The sequence below is a fragment of the Carettochelys insculpta genome, chromosome 2 (genome assembly GCF_033958435.1).
Source record: "Carettochelys insculpta isolate YL-2023 chromosome 2, ASM3395843v1, whole genome shotgun sequence".
NCBI lineage: Eukaryota > Metazoa > Chordata > Testudines > Carettochelyidae > Carettochelys > Carettochelys insculpta.
The window spans coordinates 268258763-268282651 of record NC_134138.1 but is presented as its reverse complement, the minus strand read 5'-3'; the positions used below and the strand labels follow the sequence as shown (position 1 = coordinate 268282651).

The following is a 23889-nucleotide window of genomic DNA, read 5'->3' as shown; positions in this document are numbered from 1 at the left end:
TATTAGTCCTCACACGAGATAATATATTGGCGTTAGGAGGACTTTTGATTGTGTTAGATCATCTGAATTGCTACTTTGTGGATACAGGACCAGCTTCTGCTTTCATGTTCTGTATCGCATCCTCTGGATTTTCAGTGGGGTAAACAAGAGCAGAATGAACCTTTCTCTGCCAGAAAAGTACTGTTATCTTTTGTTTGCATTTAGTTGTTTGAAAACCGAATGTCATCCCTTAATTTTTACTCATTTTTACTGAGTCACATCTCCATTCAATACTGTGGTAGAGTAAGGCTTGTTACTATGACTTTGGCTGCCTACACTGCCACTTGACCAAAAAATTTTAACATTCACAGATTCTTAAAAAAACCCTCCTCACAAAAGACAAACGTTTTACTGCAACAAGTGGCAATATGAATGGCTCGCTGTCGTTAGGAGCACTCTCCTGTCAACAATTCAAACCACACAAGTAGGGAGCAGAAGTATTTTGTTTTTCAGCATTCTTTAAAGAAAATGTTACCAGATGCACAAAGTGAATAACATGCAATGCATTGAACAGCCATTTTGAAACCTTGAACCGGTGAAGATAAGCATTATTGTCAAAAATTTCAAGCTGATAGTAATTTGGGATGTGCAACCAAAGTCACTTTCAAATTTTAGCAAACCAAAAAAATTGTCACAGGTAAACAAGTAGGGAGCAGAAGTATTTTGTTCACAACAATGTAGACAACATTTATACTTCTGGATTTTAGCAACACAGCCATGTTGACACAACCGTGCTGCTAAAAGCTGTGCATTGTAAACATGGCCTTTAAGAAAGGATAAGATCCTAAAATACTTACGGAATTAATTTTTACTATGTTGGTTTATGCGCTATTTGCATAAAATGTTCTCTCAGATGCTTCTTGCCCATGTAACTTTGTGGGTAAGGGCCTTACCTCCAGCACTGATCATATCTTGAAATTTTATCACAAATATAAAAATATTTAGTATTTGCCCTAAAGGTTCAACTCCTGGGGTGATGTGAAAACCTGAGAATCAAAGAATTAATTTATTTCACAAGGGTAAACTTCTATCCCTCCCAGTTTCAGAGCTTGAAAGCATGAACCCTAACTATGCCAACCCTAACTATGTGATCTTGACCTTGTTAAAACAATAAATACACTCAGAAAAGCCAGAAAAACGTTTACTACTAGTTCCCATTTTAATGAAAATGCTGCATTTAAAATTAAAGTCCTGTACATGAATATTTCTGCAAGTGTTTTTTTATCATTCTTTAAAGAAACTGCTACCAGAGGCACAAGGTGTATAACATGCAATGAGGTGAGGCATTGGGGTATGGAAGCATGAGGGCTGGAAAGTGAGCCTATCCTGCATTCAATATGCTGCAGTGTCTCCTCTCCCACTGGACATTGCCCCCTGGCATGCAGGGTCACAATGGCACTCACTCAAGTTTGCATCACTATTCTGCTTGAGTGTCTTTCCAAACAGGGGACCTGTGTCAAACTGCCCCTTTTGCCCTTCTTTGGGCAGCACTGGCTCGATGTGGTGGATCCCTGTGCCTGCCACAATCCAATTAACATCAGTACATCTCTCTAGGGGTGTGCAGGGTTCTGCTCTTATGGGGCACAATGCAGGATCAGCACCCAAATTACTAACTTCAGTCTACTTGCTCACCGGTTTTGATAACTGCAATATCTGAATAAAACTATAATAACTTGAGCAAAAGTATATAATTTTAGTATTTATCCCCATTTGAACACTAGTGCACATCAATACATTTCTCGGCAAGGTGCTCAGAATTTAGGCATATATGCTAGGGGATTCAAACTTATAGCCCCAGACCCCCTCAGTCAAAAGGGCTAAATCATTGCCATATTTTCTGAGCATATTTTCTGAATACCAAATGCCTTCAAAATTCTGTAAGGTGATCTTGACCTTGCTGAAATGATAAATGCACTCAGAAAAGCCTGAAGAACTTTTACTGCCGGATTCCATTTTAATGAAAATTTTGCCTTTAAAATTAAAGCCCTGTACATGTCTATTTCTGTAAGTATTTTTCAGCATTCTTTAGTGAAAATGCTACCAGATGCACGAGGTGTATAACATGCAATGCACTGAACAGTCATTTTGGCATCTTGGACCAGTGAAGATAGGGATTATTGTCAAAAATTTCGAGCTGATAGTGATTTGGGATGTGCAACCTGAGTCACTTTCAAATTTTAGCAAACCAAAAAATTGTAACGGGTAAGCAATTATATTTCAGGCCAAGATACTTACAGCCACTTGCAGACAGCTGGCAGCTAATATTTAAAGCTCTCTGTAGGAGTTAAATCCTGATCCAATACCCAGCGAAATTAATGCGGGGCCTTCCATTAACTTTATTGTGGGGGGCAGTGGGTCAGATTCTTGGGCAAAGAGATTGCTCAAAGCAAGTAAAGTGCACATGCCAACTGTCCCCATCTGTAAATTGCTAATGTTCTCACAGTTCTTGGACTCTTTACTCACCAGGTACACTTTCACAGCCATTTATACTTTTGAAGTATTGATAAAAATCTTGGCAAGCGGATTCTGCCTGAATGAATTCACTTTCCTTCAAGATCCATGGAACTGGTTGGATTTCAGTCTGATTATTATGGCGTAAGTAGGAACAGACACATTTTAAAGAGTGATCAAGCAGCTCATTTACTTTTGTTTGTGTTAACTTGCTCTAGAACTTTTCACGGAGGTTTTGTACTGTGCCCATAAGGCACAGCAGCTTTGTAAGGAGTGATAACTGTGTCTAGTGCTCTTGTATTCCCTTTGTTGTATGGTATATGGGATAGCAGTAGCAATCCAATCCCGCAAAAGGAGGATGAGGAGATAGTATAGAGAAGAGGTCAACAACATTTCCAAGGTGGAGTGTTGAAATTTGACCTTTTGACTTCTATTTTCGGGGGCTGGCTGTTGCTGGGGGGGGGAAGTCTCCCCACTGTGGCATAGGTTTTTGGGGGCTGGTTGTCACTGGGCAGATGTTTGGTGCCTGCACCATACCAGCAGGAACCTCTGAGGAACCCCTAGCTCCAGAGGTTTTGGGGGCCGGCCCAGGCCAAAGCTGCATTGTGGGCTGCCCTCCCCACCCCCCCACTTCCCAAAGCATGTGGCTTGGGGGAGCTGCACAGTCTGTGGTGTCCTGTTTGCTGCATTTCACAGGGGAAAACAGACACCTGGAAAACAGACACCATAGTATGTGGGATTGACAGGTCCCTGACATGCTGCCCTGCCCTGTGAAAGATGTTCTTTCCCCAGGGGACCACTGAGGTTCTTGTTAGCATGGCACAGTCAGAACAGGGAAAGGCATCCTTGCTATTTGCAGGCAGAATAATTCTTGAGTGGGGACCACAGGTGCCCAGCCCCACTCAACACAAGTAAATTTACAGGTTTCCTGAAACGCTCATAGATTATTGTAGCCTGAGCACCTTTACCAATCCCTTTCGCTACTGTACATTTTTCTCAGGAGGCTCAGGTGTCCTTTCGCCAGAGGACCACTGAGGTTCCTTTTAGCATGGCACAGACACCTGGGTTATGTCTACGCTATCGAGTGTTTTTAAAAAAAGCCAGGGCTCTTGCGAAAAATCCTGCAGAGCTTCTACACACAAAATGCGTTCTTTCAATATTAAATCAGAAGAACGTGGCACTTTTTCTGCCAGCCTCTTCCTTTCCCAGATGAGGAAGAGTACCTTTTTCTGAAAGATTCTTTTGGAAAAAGACATGTGTAGATGCCCCAGGGGCCCTTGTTTCAAAAGAACAGTCCTCAAGGTGCTGGATTTTTGATCCTTGGCGTGCTCTTTTGAAAGAGTGGGGGCTGCATGGCTGCTCTCTATTGAAAGGGTGGGTCGAAATCTTCGGGTATTACTTCTTTCAAAGGATCTCTGTAGTGTAGACGTAGCCCTGGAGAACAGACACCATAATATGTGGGATTGGCAGCTCCCTGACTTGCTGCCTTATCCTGTGAAAGGTGTTCTTTCACCAAAGGAGACAATTGATTTTCAACACAGGAAGAGAGCCCAACCACTAGAGAATGAGGCACTCTGTCTTTCCTTTTCTTCTTCTTCTGAGTGATGCTAACCACTGGACTCCAGTGCCCTCTGGGATTCCCCACTTGTCCTAATTTCCTTCTGAAAATTGGTCATTTGGTTTCAAAGGGAGGGGAATGCAGTCTGGGAAGATGAAAATGGGTGCTCTCAGGACACATTTGGTTAAAAGTTCCATGACACAGATGACTCAATATCTCATTGGGCAAAGAGATTTCTGAAAAATGGCTGTTTGTTATGAGGTCAATACAACACATGACATCACACTCCCACAACCGCTTGCTTGGAATTTTTTCCCAAAATACAGCAGCAAAAAAACCAGAATGAAGTGGGGCTCCGAGAACTGTGGGATAGGTTCCCACAATGAACTGCTGCAACAGTTCAAACTTTGGTAATCCATGCGGCCACACACTAAAGTCAACTTTGTGCGCAGGTGCAGACACTCAACTTCGACTTTATAAAATTGAGTGTTACAAACTCAACTTTGATAAATTCAACTTTATTTTGTAGTGTAGACATACCCAAAGCTTCAGTCTCTTGGTTTCATCTATACTATAAGATAAATTTGAATTTATTAAAATCGATTTTGTAATGCTGGGTTTTATAAATTCAAGTTTGACATTCCTCCCCTCCCCACAAATTCCCCACAAAGTTGATTTAATGCTACCACACTCTATCCCCAAATATTTGCACTGGTGCAGTATGGGAAAAAATGCTCTGCAAGTGGTTGTGGATGTGTGTGGTCATCTTTCCACATTGCATTGCATTGTCCTCATTCACCCTCTTGTTGTAAGCAAATGGCAAATTTTCCAGAAGGAAAAGTAGGGAAAAGAAGTAGGGAATTACAATGTATATGTGCTCTGGGATCACCCAGGTGACAATGCCATGTCATCTTCTCCCTCAGCTACTTTTCCTCCCCTTGAAGCCACAGTATAGTATAAAAGAAATGGAGATTGGGAAGAAAGCATGAACAAAGATACTTATAGTAATGACAACTGATGGATTTTGGTTTTTTCAGGGAAGGAAAAAACTATGATGGAGAGGGAATTGATGGAATTATTTGGCCTAGGGAGGAGGCATATTTTGAAATATTATTTGGGAATTTGATATAATTATTGTCTCCTTCCTCTGGGCAAAATATTTTAATAATAGTTTTAATAATTTATGTGATGCTATTTTGGTTACATTTAGAGGTTCATGTGATGGTGGCAGCATTCATAACTAAACATTAATTTATAAGTATGTGCAATTTGAAATACTCAAGAAATGTATACTGGAGGCATAATATTCAAGGGGCACTCTTGACATTGAGTTTATTAATGCTCAAGACATTACATACTCAGATGGGTTAGCAATTAAGAAATGTTTTATAAAATATTTCCACTGTTCATTCAATTCAGTATCATATTTTGACATGTCTTGATTTTACAGATACGTAGGGGAGTTTAGTAAGCTAGGCAATGTTTCAGTCCTTCGCACATTCAGGGTTCTGAGAGCTTTAAAAACTATTTCAATACTTCCAGGTAAGAAACCCAGATTTTTTAATATTTTTTGCCAATGCAAACAATTCTCTCCTCCAACCATTTAATTGGTTTTGTGGGTCTTCTGTCATCTGCTTTTATTTGTGTGGCTTTCAGTGTTCCAAAAACAACTGAATTTGTGGACGTGGCTGTTGTTACAGGATTCTTGACGCAGTCCGGATAATTTAAACACCAGAAACAATCTGCCATTTTATTTATTTTGGTTATTCACATCTGTAGGCCTGTTGATTGGGGGTTATAATACTTGGTGTTCTATTTCCTCTTGTTTGTCATTGTTTTGGCTGTTCAATGTCCTTAATGCTTCAACACACTTCTGTTTTATAATTAATATTTATTATTGTTGGGTCAAACCCAATTTAGTTTAGACTCAATCCTTAATGAGGCCAATTGATAAGGTGTCAGCTGGTTAATAGCTGCAGAAAAATTGAGGGGGTCAGAGGGTTTAGTTCATTGGTCTCTTTCTAGTTCCTTTTGTATTATTTTTATTTGTGTCGATAGTGTTTGCAAGTCCTCCCAAGGTAATATCATTGCAAATTTAATTAGCAGGATATTTATTCACTTTTCTAGATTATGGAAGTCAGATTATCCCTGGTCATTGTACAGGTGAGGCTTCAATTCAAACAGGAAGGCCCCACGGGATCTTAGCCCCTCTGCACACTCCCTGCAAAGGTGTTAAGGACAATTGCTTAGAGGAAATCTTTTCTTATCTTCATTACTGTTGTTTCATCTGGATTATGGTGGTATTGAAAAGATACATGGAACATTGGCCAAGTAACTATGAATCCCTGGCTGCTGTATGTTGTTTTGACTCTCAGAAAGAACGGTACACATGTTTCAATGTTTTAGTCCTTATATTGCTGAATTTTATCTTCCTTAGGACTGAAAGTCATTGTAGGTGCTCTGATCCAGTCTATTAAGAAACTTGCTGATGTGATGATCCTGACTGTTTTCTGCTTGAGTGTGTTTGCCCTCATCGGCCTTCAGCTGTTTAAGGGTAATTTGAAACATAAATGTGTCAGGAATTTTAACTCCACCAATGGAACTATTTATTCGGATGATAAGAAATGGGGTTCCTTTGATGAGTTTATTGATGATTCAGGTAAGCTGTCTTCTTGTTTCCCTTTCAGAAGATAGTTTATTTATTGATGATAGTCTCTCTTTATATTGGATCCTGAACTGCAAATTACGTTGAAAATACAGATGAATTGCTACCATAGAATAATGTCAACCTTTCAAATACCAGCAAGGTTTTCAAAGGCCCAGAGATCATTTCTGCTACTGCTGTTACAACTCCTTCATTTTTTCCTACATAAACCATTATTGGAAATTGGTTACAAAGTTCCCAATAATAGTAATCTGTGTTTCCCAGGAAGATACTGTAGCAACTGCAAAGCACATTAACTCACTTGTTGACATAATTTCCAAAATTTGTACAGTGTACTAAGCAGTTATACACATAATGGCTGCATCTACACTAGCAAGCTCTTTTGAAATTTTTTTTGAAAGGGGCTCTTTTAAAATATCCAGTGGAGCGTCTACACACAAAAAATGTTCTTTTGAAATTAAATTGAAAGAATGCTGTGTGCCTTTTGAAAGCGTTCTTCCACTCCCATTTCAGGAAAAGCATCTTCTTTCAAAAGCTTCTTTCTTAAGAAAAAGCCTGTAGATGTTCCGCAAGCTCTTGTTTCAAAAGAGCAGACCTCTTGGCACCTGGTTTTTGTGATCTGGTCTGTTCTTTCGAAAGAGAGGGGGCTGTGTGGACTCTCTCTTTCGAAAGATCAGATAACTCTTTTCATCTGCTTTTTGTGTGTGGATGCACTCTTTTGAAAGAAGTTCTTTCAGAAGAGATCTTCCAGAAGAATTTCTTTTGAAAGATTGCTGTAGTATAGACTTAGCCATACAGTTTTTCATCCATTTATGAAGCCTGCAGATACACCTTTTTTGATGTGTCCCATGAACAGTGTTAGCCTAAATCAATATTCATCTAAAATTTATGCTTTCCTTATAAATTAGTTGTATAGTACTTTATTCAATATGTGTCTCTTGACTAAAATTAGTGCTGAAAATAAGGATGCATAGAACAGATATTGGAAAACACAACACAGGATTTTGCAGATGAAAGAAATATTTTAGGTGCATCAAGGGAAGAAATAACTTCATAATCTGAAAATACATTGTACAGAAGCATGAGAAAAAATTGCGTGCACTGAATACAGAGAAAATTTCACTGCTAACTGAAATTTCCGGATACACTAGAAAGTTCAGCTCCAGGAAGAACTATCAATCAGAACCATGTGTGTGGAGGTGTACTTATAATACGCCCATAAATGCACTTATAAAGAAGAGGTTAAATTCACAGAAGAATCCACCTAGGAGCGATGCACTAAAGATGACAGAAATTAACTGTGATGGGGGGGAATCCAGTCAGAAGAGTAACTACTTATGACCACCTGACATGGGGTAATCTTTAGTGGTAAGAAAACTCTCAAATCCATTGGAAAAATTGTCACAAGCACCAAGTCATTAACAGGCATGCATATCAGGAAGAACCTTGCTCAGAAAACAATATTCAAAACTACTACCCTGTGTCTACACGTGCCCCTTGCTTTCAAAAGGGGCATGTTAATGAGTAGGTTTGAAAGATGTTAATGAGGTGCTGCAAAGAATATGCAGCACCTCATTAGCATAATGGTGGCTGCGGCAATTTGAAAGTGCGGCTTTTCGAATTGCACACTGCCCGTGGATACGGGACCGTCCAAAAGCACCCCCCCCCATTTTCAAAAGCCCTTCTTCTGATCACCAGATAGTCACATGGCATTATCTTGGGAAAATACCACACCCAGAGTTCATAGCCAACCCTCAAGTAACTGTTCCAGCTCAAATGGATTGAACAGTGTCTTTTACCTCTCAGGATCACAAGTACGATACTGTAAGGGTCCCATTCACATACCCAAACTTTCTCCATATCCCGCTTCAAATACTCCACTTACATCTCTGTCCAGTCCGTGTAGGCCCTGACATGTCACCCTCATGCATTCCCTCATTGAGCCTGAGGCAATGCCACCTTTGTGCTTGTCCTGTGTTCCTCTGCCCCACTGGCCGCCTGCCACTTCTCCTACTGGCCACTCACTCCTGCCTACTACCCTGCAGTCCGCCACTTTTTGCATTTGTCTTGAAGCAAACCCTCTGGCTGGGTCTACACAAGCCCCTTCCTTTTGGAGGGGGCATGTTAATGAGCGGGTTTGAAAGATGCTGATGAGGCACTGCAATGAATATGCATCACCTGATTAGCCTAATCGCAGCCGCAGCGATTCGAAAGTGCGGCTTTTCGAAGTGCGTGCCACCTGTGGAGACAGGACCTTCCAAAAGGACCCCCCCCCAGTTTTCGAAAGCCCTTCTTCCTGACATTTAACCTGTTATCCTCCAACACTCTGTTGGTGTATTATATATACATAAAAGAACTCCAGTTTTACCTGTGTGTCATGTCATTGCTGATATTTCAATGGATCTTTATCATGTAATATATATCTAGGAAGTACACGTTAAAGAGTATTTCAAATTTATTATGCTTTTATTTTTCTTGTAGAAAATTTTTTCAAGAAGAATGGCACTACAGATATCTTACTGTGCGGCAACAGCTCAGATGCTGGGTAAGTGAAGTTAACCTTTCTGGGTTCTGAATTTTTTTCTTTGTTTCAGGATTTTTTTTGGCATATCTCATTCCATCAGTGACTACTATGAAGAGCAAATTTTACGTTCCGAAAGACAACAGTAATGGGAGCAAAGACAATGACAATATAATAAATCATGAGACGGTTTAATAAATGACAAGCAATAGTATTAGAACCCATGGTTACCTTACTCAGATCTAAATTTGTCTTAGGCCTGGCATATTTTCTTGCAATTACTTTGATTTTCTTCACATTCTTTTATTTAATAAGCTTCCTTTTAGTGAATTAAATTTGAAAAGAATGGAAGGCAGAGAAGGAAGTAGAATCAGAGTAATCTTCTGGAGGACCACAAGACATTTTGCTGATATTGTCCACCCACAGGCATGGCTCCCCACAGAAACTCCATCTACACAGCATTCCCCTTTCAGAGGAGGGATGCAAATGAAGGAGATTGAAAATGCAGACAAAGTACTGATTTATAAAACACACTTCCAGACAAGACTTTTCCAAAACAAAAGCAGCCATGTAGATGGGCTTCTTTTGGGACCCGCCCCCACCCCCGTTTTCAAAAGAACTGTTCTTCCTAAAACCAATGAGGAAGGGTTCTTTCAAAAACACTTTTTTTTTTCTGAAGGAACACCATCTACAGAGCTGTTTTTGCTTTTGGAAAAGTCTCTTCCAGAAGCACAATTGTGTAAGATTATGCAAATGAAGCCTGCAATTTGTAAATCAGCACTTCATGTGCATTTTTGATTTCCCCCCTTTGCATTCCTCCTCCAAAAGGGGAATGCTGTGTGGGCGTGGCCAAAGCCTGGTAGTCACCATTTGCCATTCTTGGACAATTGCAACTGTGGCCTTGAATGCTTCCTGCAGCTTCCATTGGTCAGGAACGACTGTACACGGCCACTGGGGGCTGCAAGGGGGCCATGTCTGCAGATAATTAGAACCTTTCACAGATACAAAACTTAGTACTTATCTCTATAACTGCAAAAAATGAGCCACAGATATAAAGCAGATATCCATGGATTTTCAGGGGTCTACAGATAGTCACTGTCAGCGAATGTATTGAGGCCTGACAGCAGATTATCCTGATGGGACACAGGTTACCCACCTCTGTTCTAGACTCTAGATCACACAAAGTATTTTCTTACTCTGAACTAAATTACTGTTAAATTGGGAATTCTGCCACATGCTGTTGCTACCTTCAGAATGACCTTTTGATTTTGCAATAGTTTCATTAACAGCAAAATCACAAACACTCCACCAAGCAATGTAAGTAGTGATAATAAGGAATGAAATCTGAGCATCCACAAAAGCTCATCATCAAATTTTAGTCATCCTCATCATGACTGTCATCTTAACATCTCCCAAGACACACAGGCTGAGATATAACTTTTATAATCTGTAACAGTGATACCACTATGCCTAATGCATTTTCAATCAGCCTTTGCCCTGAAGGATTGTAGGTTAGAGTCTAAAGATAACCTTAGCTCACAGTGTAAAATGTACAGATAGATCCTCTAAATTGTTAATCCACTACCAAGTCTACAAATGATTTCAGACTATGCACATGTGTAACTCTGCAAAATGATATGATATGGCCCCTTTTCATCTCAAGAGACAGTGGTTAGCAGTAGTGGTGAGGATATATGGGCAGTGCTTGAGTCTGCAGCTTCTCTCGTGGCTTATCCATCTAATATTGGATTTGCGCGGTTGATTGCAAGAAATGCATGTCAATCTATTTCCTAATTCTTGAGTCTGAGAGCTTTTCCTTCTAATATGAAATTCTTTCACACGGCTTTCACATATACTGTCGTGTCCTGTTGTAGCAATGTCACCAAGTATTTTGATCTGATGATGTAGATTCCCAGGATTTGGGATCAATGTTGAATTTCTTCATGAAGTTTTTGCATGTATCCTTGAATCTTAGCTTTGGTCTTCCTCTTGTTCTCAACCCACATGACAGTTCACCAAAGACGATTTCTTTGGGAAGACGTTCATCTCCCATTCTTCTCACACAACCAAGTCATTGTAGTCTTCTGCTGCTGAAGATCATTATGAGGCTGGGTATGCCAGATCTTGACAGGACATCTGCATTTAAAACTTTATCTTTGAAGTTGATATTCATAATTTGGCTGAGGCAGTGACAATGGAAGCTGTTCAATTTTTTCTTCTGGTTTGCGTTGATGGTCCATGCCTCAGAACCATATAGCAGGATGCTCAATACACATGCCTGGTAGATTAGTATCTTTGTTTTCACTGTCATCTTAGGATTGTTCCATGTGCATTTCGTAAGTCTGCCAAAAATCGTAGCCTTCTTCCTGATTCTGATGTTCAGTTCTTCGTCCATGGATTGGTATGTGGTGACAGTAGATCCAAGGTAACAGAATTGTTGAATCACATCTAATGGGCTGTTATCCAGAATGACATTGGGTTGCTGAGGTATACATTGAGTGAATACAACAGTTGTCTTTATGTTATGTCAAGGGAAAACAACTTGCAGGCTCTGGATAGAGAATCCATCAGCGACTGCAGTGTGTCTTCATTATTAGCAACAAGAGCTGCATCACCTCCAAAGAGGAGTTTCCTGATGAGGACTTTTTTGACCTAAGTTTTGGCCTTGAGTCTTGACAGGCTGTAGAGAGAGCCATCTAATCTTGTGTTGAGAAATACATTGCTGAGTGAGTTTTGAAATGCGCAAATTAGTAGCACTGAGAAGAATATGCTGAAAAGGGTAGGGGCAAGAACACACTCTTGTTTGACTGCGCTGTTTATTGCAAACAGTTCTGTTGTAGATCCATCATATTGCACTGTTGCTTTCATGTTTTCGTAAAAGGATGTTATGAGCTTGCTACGGTGGGCAGCCAATCTTGGTCAATAGTCCTGATCTACTGACTGTGTCATACACCTTTGTTAAGTCCACAAATCCTAAGAATAACGGCTTTCCTTGTTCTCTGTATTTTTCCTGTAGTTGTCAAAGTGAGAAAATCATGCCCATTGTTGACCTGCCAGCTCTGAAGCCACGTTGTGTTTCTGAATAGACTCTATCTGTGAGTTTTTGCAGGCTTTTGAGAATGACACAGGCAAATGCTTTGCCTGTGATGCTCAATAACGAGATGCCTCTGTAGTTGTTGCAGTCACGCTTGTCGACTTTGTTTTTATAGAGTAATGATGTTTGCATCCTTCATGTCATGTGGGACATCTCCTGCTCTCCAACATTTTAGGAGTAAATCATAGAGGAAGGGGAAGAGCACAGCCTCATTTGCCTTCAGGACTTCATCTGGAATTCTGTCATTTCCTGGTTCTTTTCCACTGGAGAGAGCATCTAGAGCTTGAGAAAGTTCCTCTTCCATAGGCTCTGCATCTAGCTCAGACATTTCTGGAAGAGCTGGGATGAGGTTGTCAAGTTCGGATTGTATCGTACACTCATGGGAATAAGGACTTGAGTAGTGTTCCACCCATCTGGACATCTGCAGATTTTTGTCTGTGATCACCTGCCCATTGAAATGCTTCAGTGGGGTGACTTTGGTAATGTTTGGTCTGAATGTTTTCTTTAATCCATCATACATGGTTTTCAGGTCACTGAAATTAGATGCCTTTTGGATATTAAAACATAGGTTGGCCCAATACTTGTTCGCACACCACCTGGCTTCTCTTTGAAGAACAGATCTTGTGTGTTGAAGTTGATCTCTTGTGCTTTGAGATGGGTTCTTTATGCTGTTCGGAGGTGCCTTGTGTTTTACTTTGAGAAAAGGCCTAAGAATGTCAGCATGTTCATCAATCCAGTCTTTGTTACAGAATTTACATGTTTCAAAGGCAGATTTGGCACATTCGTATATTGCATGTCTCAGCATGGACCATGTTTCATCAATGGTTTGTTGGTCAGGTTTGTATTCCATTTTGCAAGTGAGATCATCTGTGAAGACAGAGCATTCCAGCGCATCTCTGGTACTGAGGGTATTGATTTTTGGCTTATTGCATTCCTTTGTCGTATAGAGTTTCTTTGGGATGCTTTTTACTCTGCTGATGATCATGGAGTGATCAGTGTCACAATCTGTACTGTGATACGTGCATGTAATTTTGATGCATTGAGATGGTTCCTGAGTACCAGGATGAAGGTAAAGCTGATGCCATTGACCAGATCTGGGGTGGTGCCAGGAAACCTTGTGACACTCTTTCAAGTTAAAGAAAGTTTTAGTGATGCAGAGCTGATTCTGAGAGCTTAATCCAAGAAGCCTTTGACCATTCTTGTTCACTTTCCCATTACTGTGATGACTGAGGCAGACGGGCTAGGACTGAGGGTTGTGTCCAACTCTAGCATTGAAGTTGCGCAGGATGCACAGGTGTTTGCCAGTTGGAAAGGAGTAGATAACTTTCTGAAGATTACAAAAAAAGCGGTCCTTGTCTTCTGTGCATGATGCCAAAGTGGGTGCATAAACACTGATGACGTTGACGTATCCTGACTTGGTGCAGAGCTTCAGGGATATAATATGTTCTGATTCAGCAATGGGCTTATTGATAGATTTCTGCAGATTGTTTCGAACAGTGGCGTGTTATGACTCCTCCTCCCGATGAAAGTGACCCATGGCATCCTCCTCTTTGCCAGCTAAGGAGGGCTTATAACCAGTAACGGCCACTTCCCATGTTGTTTCCATGCTGTCAGCAAGGATGGAGTGTCCTCTCCATTAGGCACCCTCTTACACGCTGCATTGCCTGGGCAGCTCTGGTCGTGTGGTGGAGTACCTTCAGCCATGCAGTCAGGCACCTCCAGCCATGCTTCACAGCTCCCCCTACACCCTCCAGCCCGACCCAGCCTGCCCAACACACCCCTAGCCCACAGCTCCCTTTGCACCCTCCCACCCAGCCCCCGAATGTCCCCGAGCCCGCTGCTTTCCACCCCCAACCCCAGGTAAGTTAAGGACTTACTGCTGGCGCAGCCTGGAGGAACTAACGGTACCTCCAGCTGCACACAGAAAAGTGGCTCCTGCCCTGTGGCTAGGCAGCCGCAGCTGCGTGCTGTGAAGCAGCTCCTGCCATGTGCTGTGACATCCACAGCCATGTGGTCAGGCAGCTCCACGCTGCAGCTCCTGCACCTTCCGAACTGGTCTATCCCAGCCAGGCCTTGCACACTCCCTCCCTCACACCCTCCAGCTTGGCCTGGCCCAAACCTGACACTCCCCTGGCCCACAACTCCCCCTACGCCCTCTGTCCCAGCCCGCTCCCAGCATCCACCCTTGCTCAGTCAGAATGGTGGCCGTGTTAAACATAAACTATATTGAAAAAAGCAGAGGAACTGTTAGCTTAGAATGGGAAATGTGTAGTATTTATAATATAGAGATAATATTAACACATATTTGTGGGCTTGTGTCTTTTGTATTGTTCTCCACACTTCCACTCTGTGGCCGTCTTTCCCAGCAAAACATGAGGGGTGTGGAAGACTTGCTTAGCATGGGTTAGTAGTTCTCACGGAAGAAGTGAGTCCTTATATTTGAGTTGTAGAATAACTGAAGGTATAATCTGAGTTTTCACAGAAACTGAACATATTTGCCTTCAGATTTGAACATTTAAAACTTTCATCACTTTTTATCAACCATCTTTAGCTCCTGTCCCGAAAGCTATGTATGTCTCAAAGTTGGGGAAAATCCTGATTATGGCTACACCAGTTTTGATACATTTGGCTGGGCCTTTCTCTCCTTGTTCCGCCTGATGACACAGGATTATTGGGAGCGTCTATATCAACAGGTAAAAGATTCCCTTAATTTAACATTAATGTAGTTGGAGAAATGTATGAAGTAGTTAAAGTGAAAAAGAGAGGTAAGGAAGTTTAAAATTTAATGATGGGCTGCAAGTCACAGAATAAGTGACTATTTTATGCATTTCCCTATGATGGGAATATTATAGCAAGCTCACTTTACTAAGTTTCTGCATCTTTCAATTAAGAATATTGAAAGGGAAGTTAAACACCATGACAAACACTAGCTTACTGTATAAGCTAAGTCAATAAGTGCAAAGCAGAAGATTTTACTAGACTGGAGGAAAGATTCAAAACAGGTTACACCAGGGAATCCAAGGAACAGGAAGTGGTAATGTAATACAGAGCTTTGCACCTCTGAGTTGGACTACAAGTCTTCCTATCTGATGGCTGTTTGGCAAGGGCAGCCTGCTTGCACTGTGGTGTTTGCCAGACTTCCTGCAATGGGGACAACATAATGCTTCCAGCAGACCTTTAAACTAATCCTAATGTCCCAGGGCATGCAGTGCAACCAAAGGGGGCTGAAATGTCACACTGCACTGCTCCAGTAGCACAACAAAGCCTCGCCCTGAGATTTGCAGCTCCCCTTCCTGTTCACCCAAACTGAGTGCCACCCGCCACCAGGAAGGTCATTGGGACTCATGAAAGTGGTGTAGGAAGTGGGAAAGGAAACCCACGTAGGCTGTGGTGGTTTAAATGATTGTGTAAAAAGGATTTTATTCAGGAATATGGAAATGTAACCATGCTTTTTAAAAACAGATTGCAATAATGTGAGCATGTGCCTGCTAAACACAGGGTTGTGAGTTCCATCCTTGATGGGGGCATTTAGGGACCTGGGGCAAATAGAGTAAAAATAATCTGTCAGGGATGGTGATAAGTCCTGCTGTGAGGGTAGAGGACTAGATTCAGTGACCCCACAAGGTCCCTTCCAGTTCTATGAAGGTGTAGCTCCAAATAGCTATTATATTCAAATAGTGCTTTATGTCTTCAATAAGCTTTCCAAGCATTAACTAATCTATTTACAATAGAAGTATCATGTCAGACTCCTTACTTTAGTGTGTACTTTGTGCTTACAGACTCTCAGAGCTTCTGGGAAGATTTACATGCTCTTTTTTCTGCTAGTCATCTTTGTGGGCTCATTTTATCTGGTCAACTTGATCCTGGCTGTGGTGACCATGGCATATGAAGAGCAGAACAACGCTACTATTGCTGAAACTGATGCAAAGAAAAGGAAGTTTCGGGAAACCATGGAAATGTTGAAAAAAGAGCAAGAGGTCCACAAACTATTCCCTTGTTAATATTTGTCACTCTTCACTTGCAATATACAATGTTTTCGTGGTAGTGGAATTTATCCGTCTCCCTTATTTGCAAATAGGCACTATTCCTCATGAAATGAGGTTTACCTATTTTGAAATAAGCCAACCACTATTTTGAAATTATTTCAAAATAGCAGTTATGTGGTGTAGATGCTAGCAAAGTCATTGCAGAATAAGGGCTGTTATTTTGCAATAACTTTGCTGTGTTGACCTACCCTATGTATGAGTAATGAACAGAAAACTGCAACATTAGTTCACAGTACTATAATCAAAATAGTATTATAAAGACTGACAGGTCTAAAATTGCTAAAACTTGTAGTTTCAATAAGGATATGTGAACATTTGCTTTATTCCATTGCTCTTCTTGTCCATTCTTGTGGGTTGGCTGGGCATTGGAAGATATAGTCTGTTCTTTGGCTGTTTTAGAGTTTGATCTGAAGTCAAGTGGAGTTAACAACAAGATTTGCAGAGACTCCACTGGATCAGGGTCCAAGACATCAGGATTTCTGCATATTTGAAGTATTGCTGAATGCACAGATTGGAACAATGACAGCAGGCCACCATGTGGCTGCAGTCCTGAAGATACCCAACAGAGGAACTGTGATTTTCTAAGTCCTCTTTTTGGGAAGTGGACAGATGTGCTAATACAGTCTTTCCCCACCTTACAAGGGTAATTTGTTCCCAAAAAACACCTCATAGGGCAAATTCTCTTAAGTCGAAAATGTAATTACCATTAATTTCAATGGGAATAAATTTTATGTGTTCCTGAGCCCCAAAATTTACAGCCATTTATGCTAAAACTATACCAAATCCCATTTAATCCGGTGCAAGGGGGTGGGCAGGGCACAGCAGGGCACGGGGAAGCACCCCGGCCTGAGCGCAGCTTAGGTTAAGCGGGGAGGGGGCTCTGCCAGGGGCTGTCCACATGGGGAGCTAGGCAGGCACAGGAGGCCCCCCGCTGGCGAGGGGCGATGCCTCGCTTATGTGGGGCTGAATGGCACAGAGGCACCACCGGTGGCAGCCTAGGTGGCAGCGGCAGGCGAACCAGGCGCTAAATGGGAGGGAGCACCGCAGATGGAGAGCGGCGCCCGAGGCACAGCTGTGCAGAGTGGGCAGCGGCACCCTAGCTGCCCAGGGGTTGAGCGGCAGCAGTGGGGCCGGAATGGGCTGCGCACCCAGCATCCACGTCTCGTAGAGCGGTGTGATCTACTGCCGGGACTTGGACGAGTCTACCTACCCGCACCTGACTGACGCCCTCTCGCAGGGCGCCACCTCCCCGCTGTACGGCCTCTCATCAAGACCAATGCAGCTGACTCCATCCCCTCAGTGCTTGCCTACCAGAGCCACCAGCCTCCAAATCAGTCCTCGTAAATGTGAAGAAATCCCTCGTAAGCTGAAGTAGGGGTATTAAATGAAACTCCTCGTAAAGTCAAATTCTCGTAACTCGAATGGGTGTATCTCAGGGTATGACTGTACTAAAATTTTAAACTAATTCCGAACAATCTGTAATATATACATAGAAAAATGGGAGTTGAGTGGTATGAATGATCCAAAGTTTTATATTTTGACTCTTACAGTGGGTGTATCTGTTTATATACAAAGAGTGCATGTAACTAATTGTTCCTTGTTCTATATGGAGTAGGAAATTCTTCCTAATACCTTCAGTGATCAGCATGCACTAAAAGCATGAAGTTAGTATTTTAAGCATCTACATGAAACAATAATTGTTAACAAGAATAATAGAGCACCGCAGTACTTTTCCCTTACTGATGTCCTAATTCTGTATCTAGAGTAACTGCTATGGTGGGTTTTGTTGTTGTTGTTGTTTGATTTTGTTGTTGTTGTTGGTTACTTTTAGGCATTGACTGCTAAAGAAAATGATACCAGGTCACTCTGCTCCTTTGAAATGTCACCTTTGTCCTCCAAAGATAGAAGTGATAGGAGAAATAAAAATAAGTCCTCCAAAATAGAGGATTATGGGGAAGATCAAAAAGTCTGCAAATCTCAGTCCAGCTACAGTCAACAAAACTTGGTAATTATAAGGATTTCAGATTAAGATAATTAGTTTTGTTTGTTTTAGAACAGAAATTGCTAAAAAGCACAAACAAGTCCAATTAAGAAATATAATGATCTATTTCTAGATTTGAGCTAACATCTGCTTCTTTGGCTTTAAAAACAAAATCTCGTTTCAAATGGGAAGAAGCAGATAACATTTCAATGCAAAAGGAAAACGTTTGAGAAAGTTATGTGTGAATAAAAAATGCATAATATAATGAGAGTGGGAATCAATATGTCCTGATGCAATGTCTCCCACTGATATTGTGCAGATGTGGAAAGAGCTCAAATTGCTGTAACTTGCATTGCTTTTGAATGCCCCAAGCAACTTAAGTTAAATTGATTTAAATACCAATTTAAACAACTTGTTGACTTAAGGACCTTCTGTAGTTGACTGAGGTACTAAAAAATGTTATCATTCCCAAGAGATGTATCGCTAAATACTATGCTTTCTTCCCCTTTTTCATTCTTTGGAACTTTTAGTTTCTCCTTTGACTAACTTGTGTGTTCCCAGTGCAAACCAAATGAAGCATAGACTCAGCTGTGGAAGCCTATTCTATTTCCAGTTTCCCAGTGGAGATGTTGGCTTCAAAACTGATTTTGGTGATTATATGATCTGCAGTGCCTTCAAAAATGAAACTCAGTGCAGGGTACTGTAGATGACACATATGGGAACACAACCGAGTGTGGTAAAGTCAGATAAGCCATAGTTCTGACTCTGCTTCTCCAAGCTAGAGCTGGACAAATTTCTAGTCTATGTGAAATGAGATATTACAAAATTTGCCTTCAGGTGGACCAAATCCAGTTATTCTGAAATGTCCCATGAACTGAAAATTCTGTAAAATTTTTGTTTCAGAAATGCTGACAATTGGTATTTCCCAAATGAGATGTATGCTCTGGGATTCTGACAGCTGCTGACTGAAAATAACATGCGCCAGCAGCTGCCAGGGGTTTCATAGTCCATTATTTCTGGAAAGCTCCACCATGTGAACTGTTCCAGCCACATGGAACAATTCTAGGCTCCCAAGGCTTTTAGACTCCCAAGCCAGCTGTTTCTCCAGACTATGTGACTCTCAGGGATGCTTGGACATCAGGTAGTTGGATTTGAGCAGACTTTGAGCTAGTCTAGAAGCCCACCCTGCATGTTAGTCCACATGGTGAGATTTCCCAAGAGCTGCAGAATGTGGAAGTCTAACATCTCTGGCCCTGAGATAGTACTCACAGTGTAGCTGCCCAGAAGTAGGAACACCAGAAAACTGGGGGCCCCAGTAGTCCACTGGGCAAGCTGGCAGAAACCTGGCAGAGGTCCATTAAAAGCTTGCCTGTGGTTCATAGAGCATGACAAACTTCATCAAAATATTTCAGGTTTGATGACTTGACATTTTCCAGCAAAACCCACAATGGTGGGATTTCACTGATGGGAGAAGTAGGCACCAGAGCATACAGTCTAGGAACAACTTCTCCTCAAGGTATTTATATAAGATGCAGAATTATAAAAAATATACAAAATCCTTAGAGCAGCTGATTTGGTAAGAATAGTGCACTTTAAAAAATACACTTCATATCATGTTTTCCTCCAGAAGCATACAGGCTTTCTTCGGTTTCTCTAGATGGCGTAACACTATCAAACATGCACTAAAACACACTAAACAGAACTATGGAGCAAAATCTTCTCCCAGCTACCTCTTCATAAATTTGGAATTATACCAGAGAAGCTGAAATCAGAATCTGAAGCAGTGTGAGCATCATCAGCCAAATTCATCCCTTGAATAAGAAGATTCACCGTTCCTGGTGTCAGTGAAATTGAACTTGCTTACATTTGGTAGTGAAATTGATCGCCTGGCTGAACTATCGCTGACATGCTACTAAGAAATGTAATTAAAGTTGCCTGTATCTTTCCATTGCAAATTCTATTTTTCAGCAACTAATAACTTTTCAAACTTATCTCTTAAGGAGTAAAAACTTTCGGGGTGTGGTCTCTACCAACAGCTGATTTTCTTTTAATATGAAAAATTTGGACCAAAATAGAGCATCCACTTTTCAGAATAAAAAGAAATGCTACAAATTAGTTCAGGGTAGGAAAGACAGAATACTGTAAGTAAAGAAGATTCAGGGTTTCATTTTTAACTCATTCTAAATATTACCTTTTTTCCACTAACGACCACCCCAGGGTTACACTCATATGTTGGATTAAAGGAAAAAGGGGAACTAGTTTTCAAGCAGACACCCACAAACACTCACACCCTCCTGCACTCACACAGGTGAAGGCACAGTACATCCAGGATGTCAGCCTGCAGTCATGAATCCAAGGCAGTGAGCTCATCACAAGATCCCCTTGCCAGCTTGTGCTGTCTTGTCAGCATAGTACTCAAGAGCCATCCATCCATCCTGAGGAGATGGGGAGAGCCCCTGGCCATGGCCCTGGGTGTCCTCCTGCCTCCCCAGTCAGCCAAGACTAACTCCTGCAGCATGGTGGTGTCAAGAAGCACCCCCTTTATATCTTTGCATCCAAATTTTTTAATGTCTCAGTCCATAGCTCTTGTTGTGTCCACTGCCCCAGAACTCTGTATGGCCATGAGTCATCAGCTAACAGCAGATGGGACTCTGATTTTCTCTTGATGGGGCCTCTTTCTCTTTCTTGGGTGGGTTCTTTTGCAAGGCTCATCTCCTACTATTCTCTGGCCATTAAGGTACAGCTGGTAGCTGGTTATCCAGGCAGGCTGGCTTCTGGGACTGATTACATTACAAACCCACCCCCCACCACACATGTACACATTCGCACTTTCCTCACTCACAAAATATAACTACATAGACCAAAGCTAAATCTATAAAACAAATCTATGAGACTTATTATTAAGCTACTTATATTCTTACAGAAATTCTAAAATAATACATCTTGGCACATTGTGGCTACGTCTACACGTGCAGCCAACATCGAAATAGTCTATTTCGATGAATAACGTCTACACGGCCTCCAGGGCCGGCAACGTCGATGTTCAACTTCGACGTTGCTCAGCCCAACATCGAAATAGGCACAGCGAGGGAACGTCTACACATCAAAGTAGCACACATTGAAATAGGGATGCCAGGCACAGCTGCAGACAGGGTCACAGGGCGGACTCAACAGCCAGCCGCTCCCTTAAAGGGCCCCTCCCAGACACAGTTGCACTAAACAACACAAGATACACAGAGCTGACAACTGGTTGCAGACCCTGTGCCTGCAGCATAGATCCCCAGCTGCCGCAGAAGCAGCCAGAAGCCCTGGGCTAAGGGCTGCTGCCCACGGTGACCATAGAGCCCCGCAGGGGCTGGAGAGAGAGCATCTCTCAACCCCCCAGCTGATGGCCGCCATGGAGGACCCAGCAATTTCGACGTTGCGGGACGCGGATCGTCTACACGGTCCCTACTTCGACGTTGAACATCGAAGTAGGGCGCTATTCCTATCTCCTCATGAGGTTAGCGACTTCGACGTCTCGCCGCCTAACGTCGAAGTTGGTGCCGCTACTTCGAAGTAGCGTGCACGTGTAGACGCAGCTTGTTTGTTGCAGAAATTCTCACTACCTTGTCATAATGAAATGTCACATAGCGCAAAGGTTATACAGGGGAATGACTTATACAAAGCTTACAGAAAATTACAGGACTTAAAACCAAGGGTGCCTGAAAGTTACAGAATGTAATTGTATGGCACAGAGCAGAGTCTTTACACAACATTAAACAGCTAATGCTCCCTAGAGAAGAGGCTGATTCCTTTCATGTCCTCGTTCCTTTTAATTTCCCTGTCTAATTCTAACTTCACTTTGGATTATTTTATGTTACTAATGGTGTTTACTCCTTTAAACAGACCCCCGTATATGATGAAGTGAGCAGAAAGCATCATCTGTCAGTGGACTATTATAATGAGCCACTTCAGAGTAAAAACGCACATGGGGCAGTTAATACCATTACTTGTGCCCTTGATGGTAAGTAATTTCCCATCTTTTTTTTAAATTCAAACTTAAGTATATATTGATGTGAAATATTAAAAAAATTAAAGGGGAGTACATAATAAAGTCTTTGCAAATGCTTCAGTTGAGAAATGGCAAAATTATTGCAATTTGCTCATCCTTAGCTTGGCTTTTGGGTGAATACTTATTATAAAAATCTTACACCTGCCTTTCTAAAGGAGATGACACAGTGGATTTAGGGGATTATAATGCAGTTAGCCTCACTTCGATACCTGGAAAGATACTGGTATCTAGTGGGTAATAAGTTTATAAGGAATAGCCTGCATAGATTTGTTAAGAACAAACCATGCCAAACCAGCCTAGTTTCCTTCTTTGACAGGGCTACTAGCCTAGTGGAGAGGAAAGAAGCAAAATGCATGATATATTTTGATTTTAATAAGGCTTTCGGCACAATCCCATATGAGTTTCGTAAGCCAATTCAGGAAATATTGACTAAATGAAATTACTATGAGGTGCAGTGCACAACTTGTTGAAAGATCATACTCAAAGGCTATGTCTACACTACACACCACTGGAGGCAAAGAGTAGGCTACGTGAAATTATACTCTGTTGTCAGAGTTGCCACCAGCGTGGTGCTCTGCTCTCTCCAATGTATCACTCGGCTGCGTGCGTGTGTTCCCTCTGTGTGCTGCCCCAGCTCTGCAGATAGCTGACACAGCAGACCCGAGGAGAACCCCCAATGACCACAGAGTCTAGTAAGGTGCGAAGGTATGTTGGCCAGGTTTATTGCCGTATTGGACACAATAGTAGTTCCCTGTAGACTCCTCAGTCTAAGTCAGGGCATACTACAAATATGCACCCACGGTCAATGGACTCGGCTCAGTCAGTGGCGGGATTTTCCACTGCCCCCTCGGCCGGACCCAGACCACATCCCAGAAGTACATTCTTATACACAGGTAAAAACAATTTACACATCACTCCTGATGTATTGAGGTACAACCCTTCTACGTAGTTAGGTGCCGCCTCCCCCTTTGTACATGTTGGTTTGAACAAAACAACTCTATCCATCATATTACCCTTTTGCCCCTGTCATTGAGATGTATTGGCCTATTCTTTCTTATCTGTGGGATGTTCCAGGGTAGGGAGTTCTGGTACCATGTACCTGCCATACTACCCTTTTGCCCCTGTCATTGGGATGGGTTGGCCTATTCTTTCTTATCTGTGGAATGTTCCGGGGTAGGGAGTTCTGGTACCATGTACCTACTTCAATATGCTAGGTAGATATGTTTATGCACCATCAACCCTCTTCTTGCCAACTTCTGTGAGTAATGCATTCCTTTAGCTCACAGCTGCACTTTGCTTTCTGCTAGCAAAGTCTTGACCATTACTTTGGTTCAGGCCTAAGGCCTCATACTGGGCCTGTACTTACTACATACTCCGCAGAGGAAAAGGTTCTGGCAGAGGATACAGCCATTCTCCTTCTACAATCCACACCTTATTCACTGCCCATCTTACACTGAATGAAAGATTCCAGGTGCCAGAG

General features: G+C 41.9%; 2 protein-coding genes across 2 annotated transcripts in view; both read left to right on the top strand.

Annotated features, from left to right (window-relative positions):
• Positions 1-23889, top strand: part of LOC142008335 (sodium channel protein type 5 subunit alpha-like) — a 29962-nt gene that overhangs the window by 5711 nt on the left and 362 nt on the right. Inside the window, exons 4-12 of the mRNA XM_074985515.1 lie at positions 2506-2634; positions 5499-5590; positions 6486-6707; positions 9195-9258; positions 14880-15021; positions 16108-16305; positions 18206-18396; positions 18905-19052; positions 22244-22361. Coding sequence (XP_074841616.1) covers positions 2506-2634; positions 5499-5590; positions 6486-6707; positions 9195-9258; positions 14880-15021; positions 16108-16305; positions 18206-18396; positions 18905-19052; positions 22244-22361 — 1304 coding nt within the window. The remainder of the gene's footprint in view (positions 1-2505; positions 2635-5498; positions 5591-6485; positions 6708-9194; positions 9259-14879; positions 15022-16107; positions 16306-18205; positions 18397-18904; positions 19053-22243; positions 22362-23889) is intronic.
• The window catches only part of LOC142008947 (sodium channel protein type 5 subunit alpha-like), a 41662-nt gene continuing 40058 nt past the window's right edge, over positions 22286-23889 (top strand). Inside the window, exon 1 of the mRNA XM_074986324.1 lies at positions 22286-22361. The gene's annotated coding sequence lies outside the window, so the exon portion shown is untranslated. The remainder of the gene's footprint in view (positions 22362-23889) is intronic.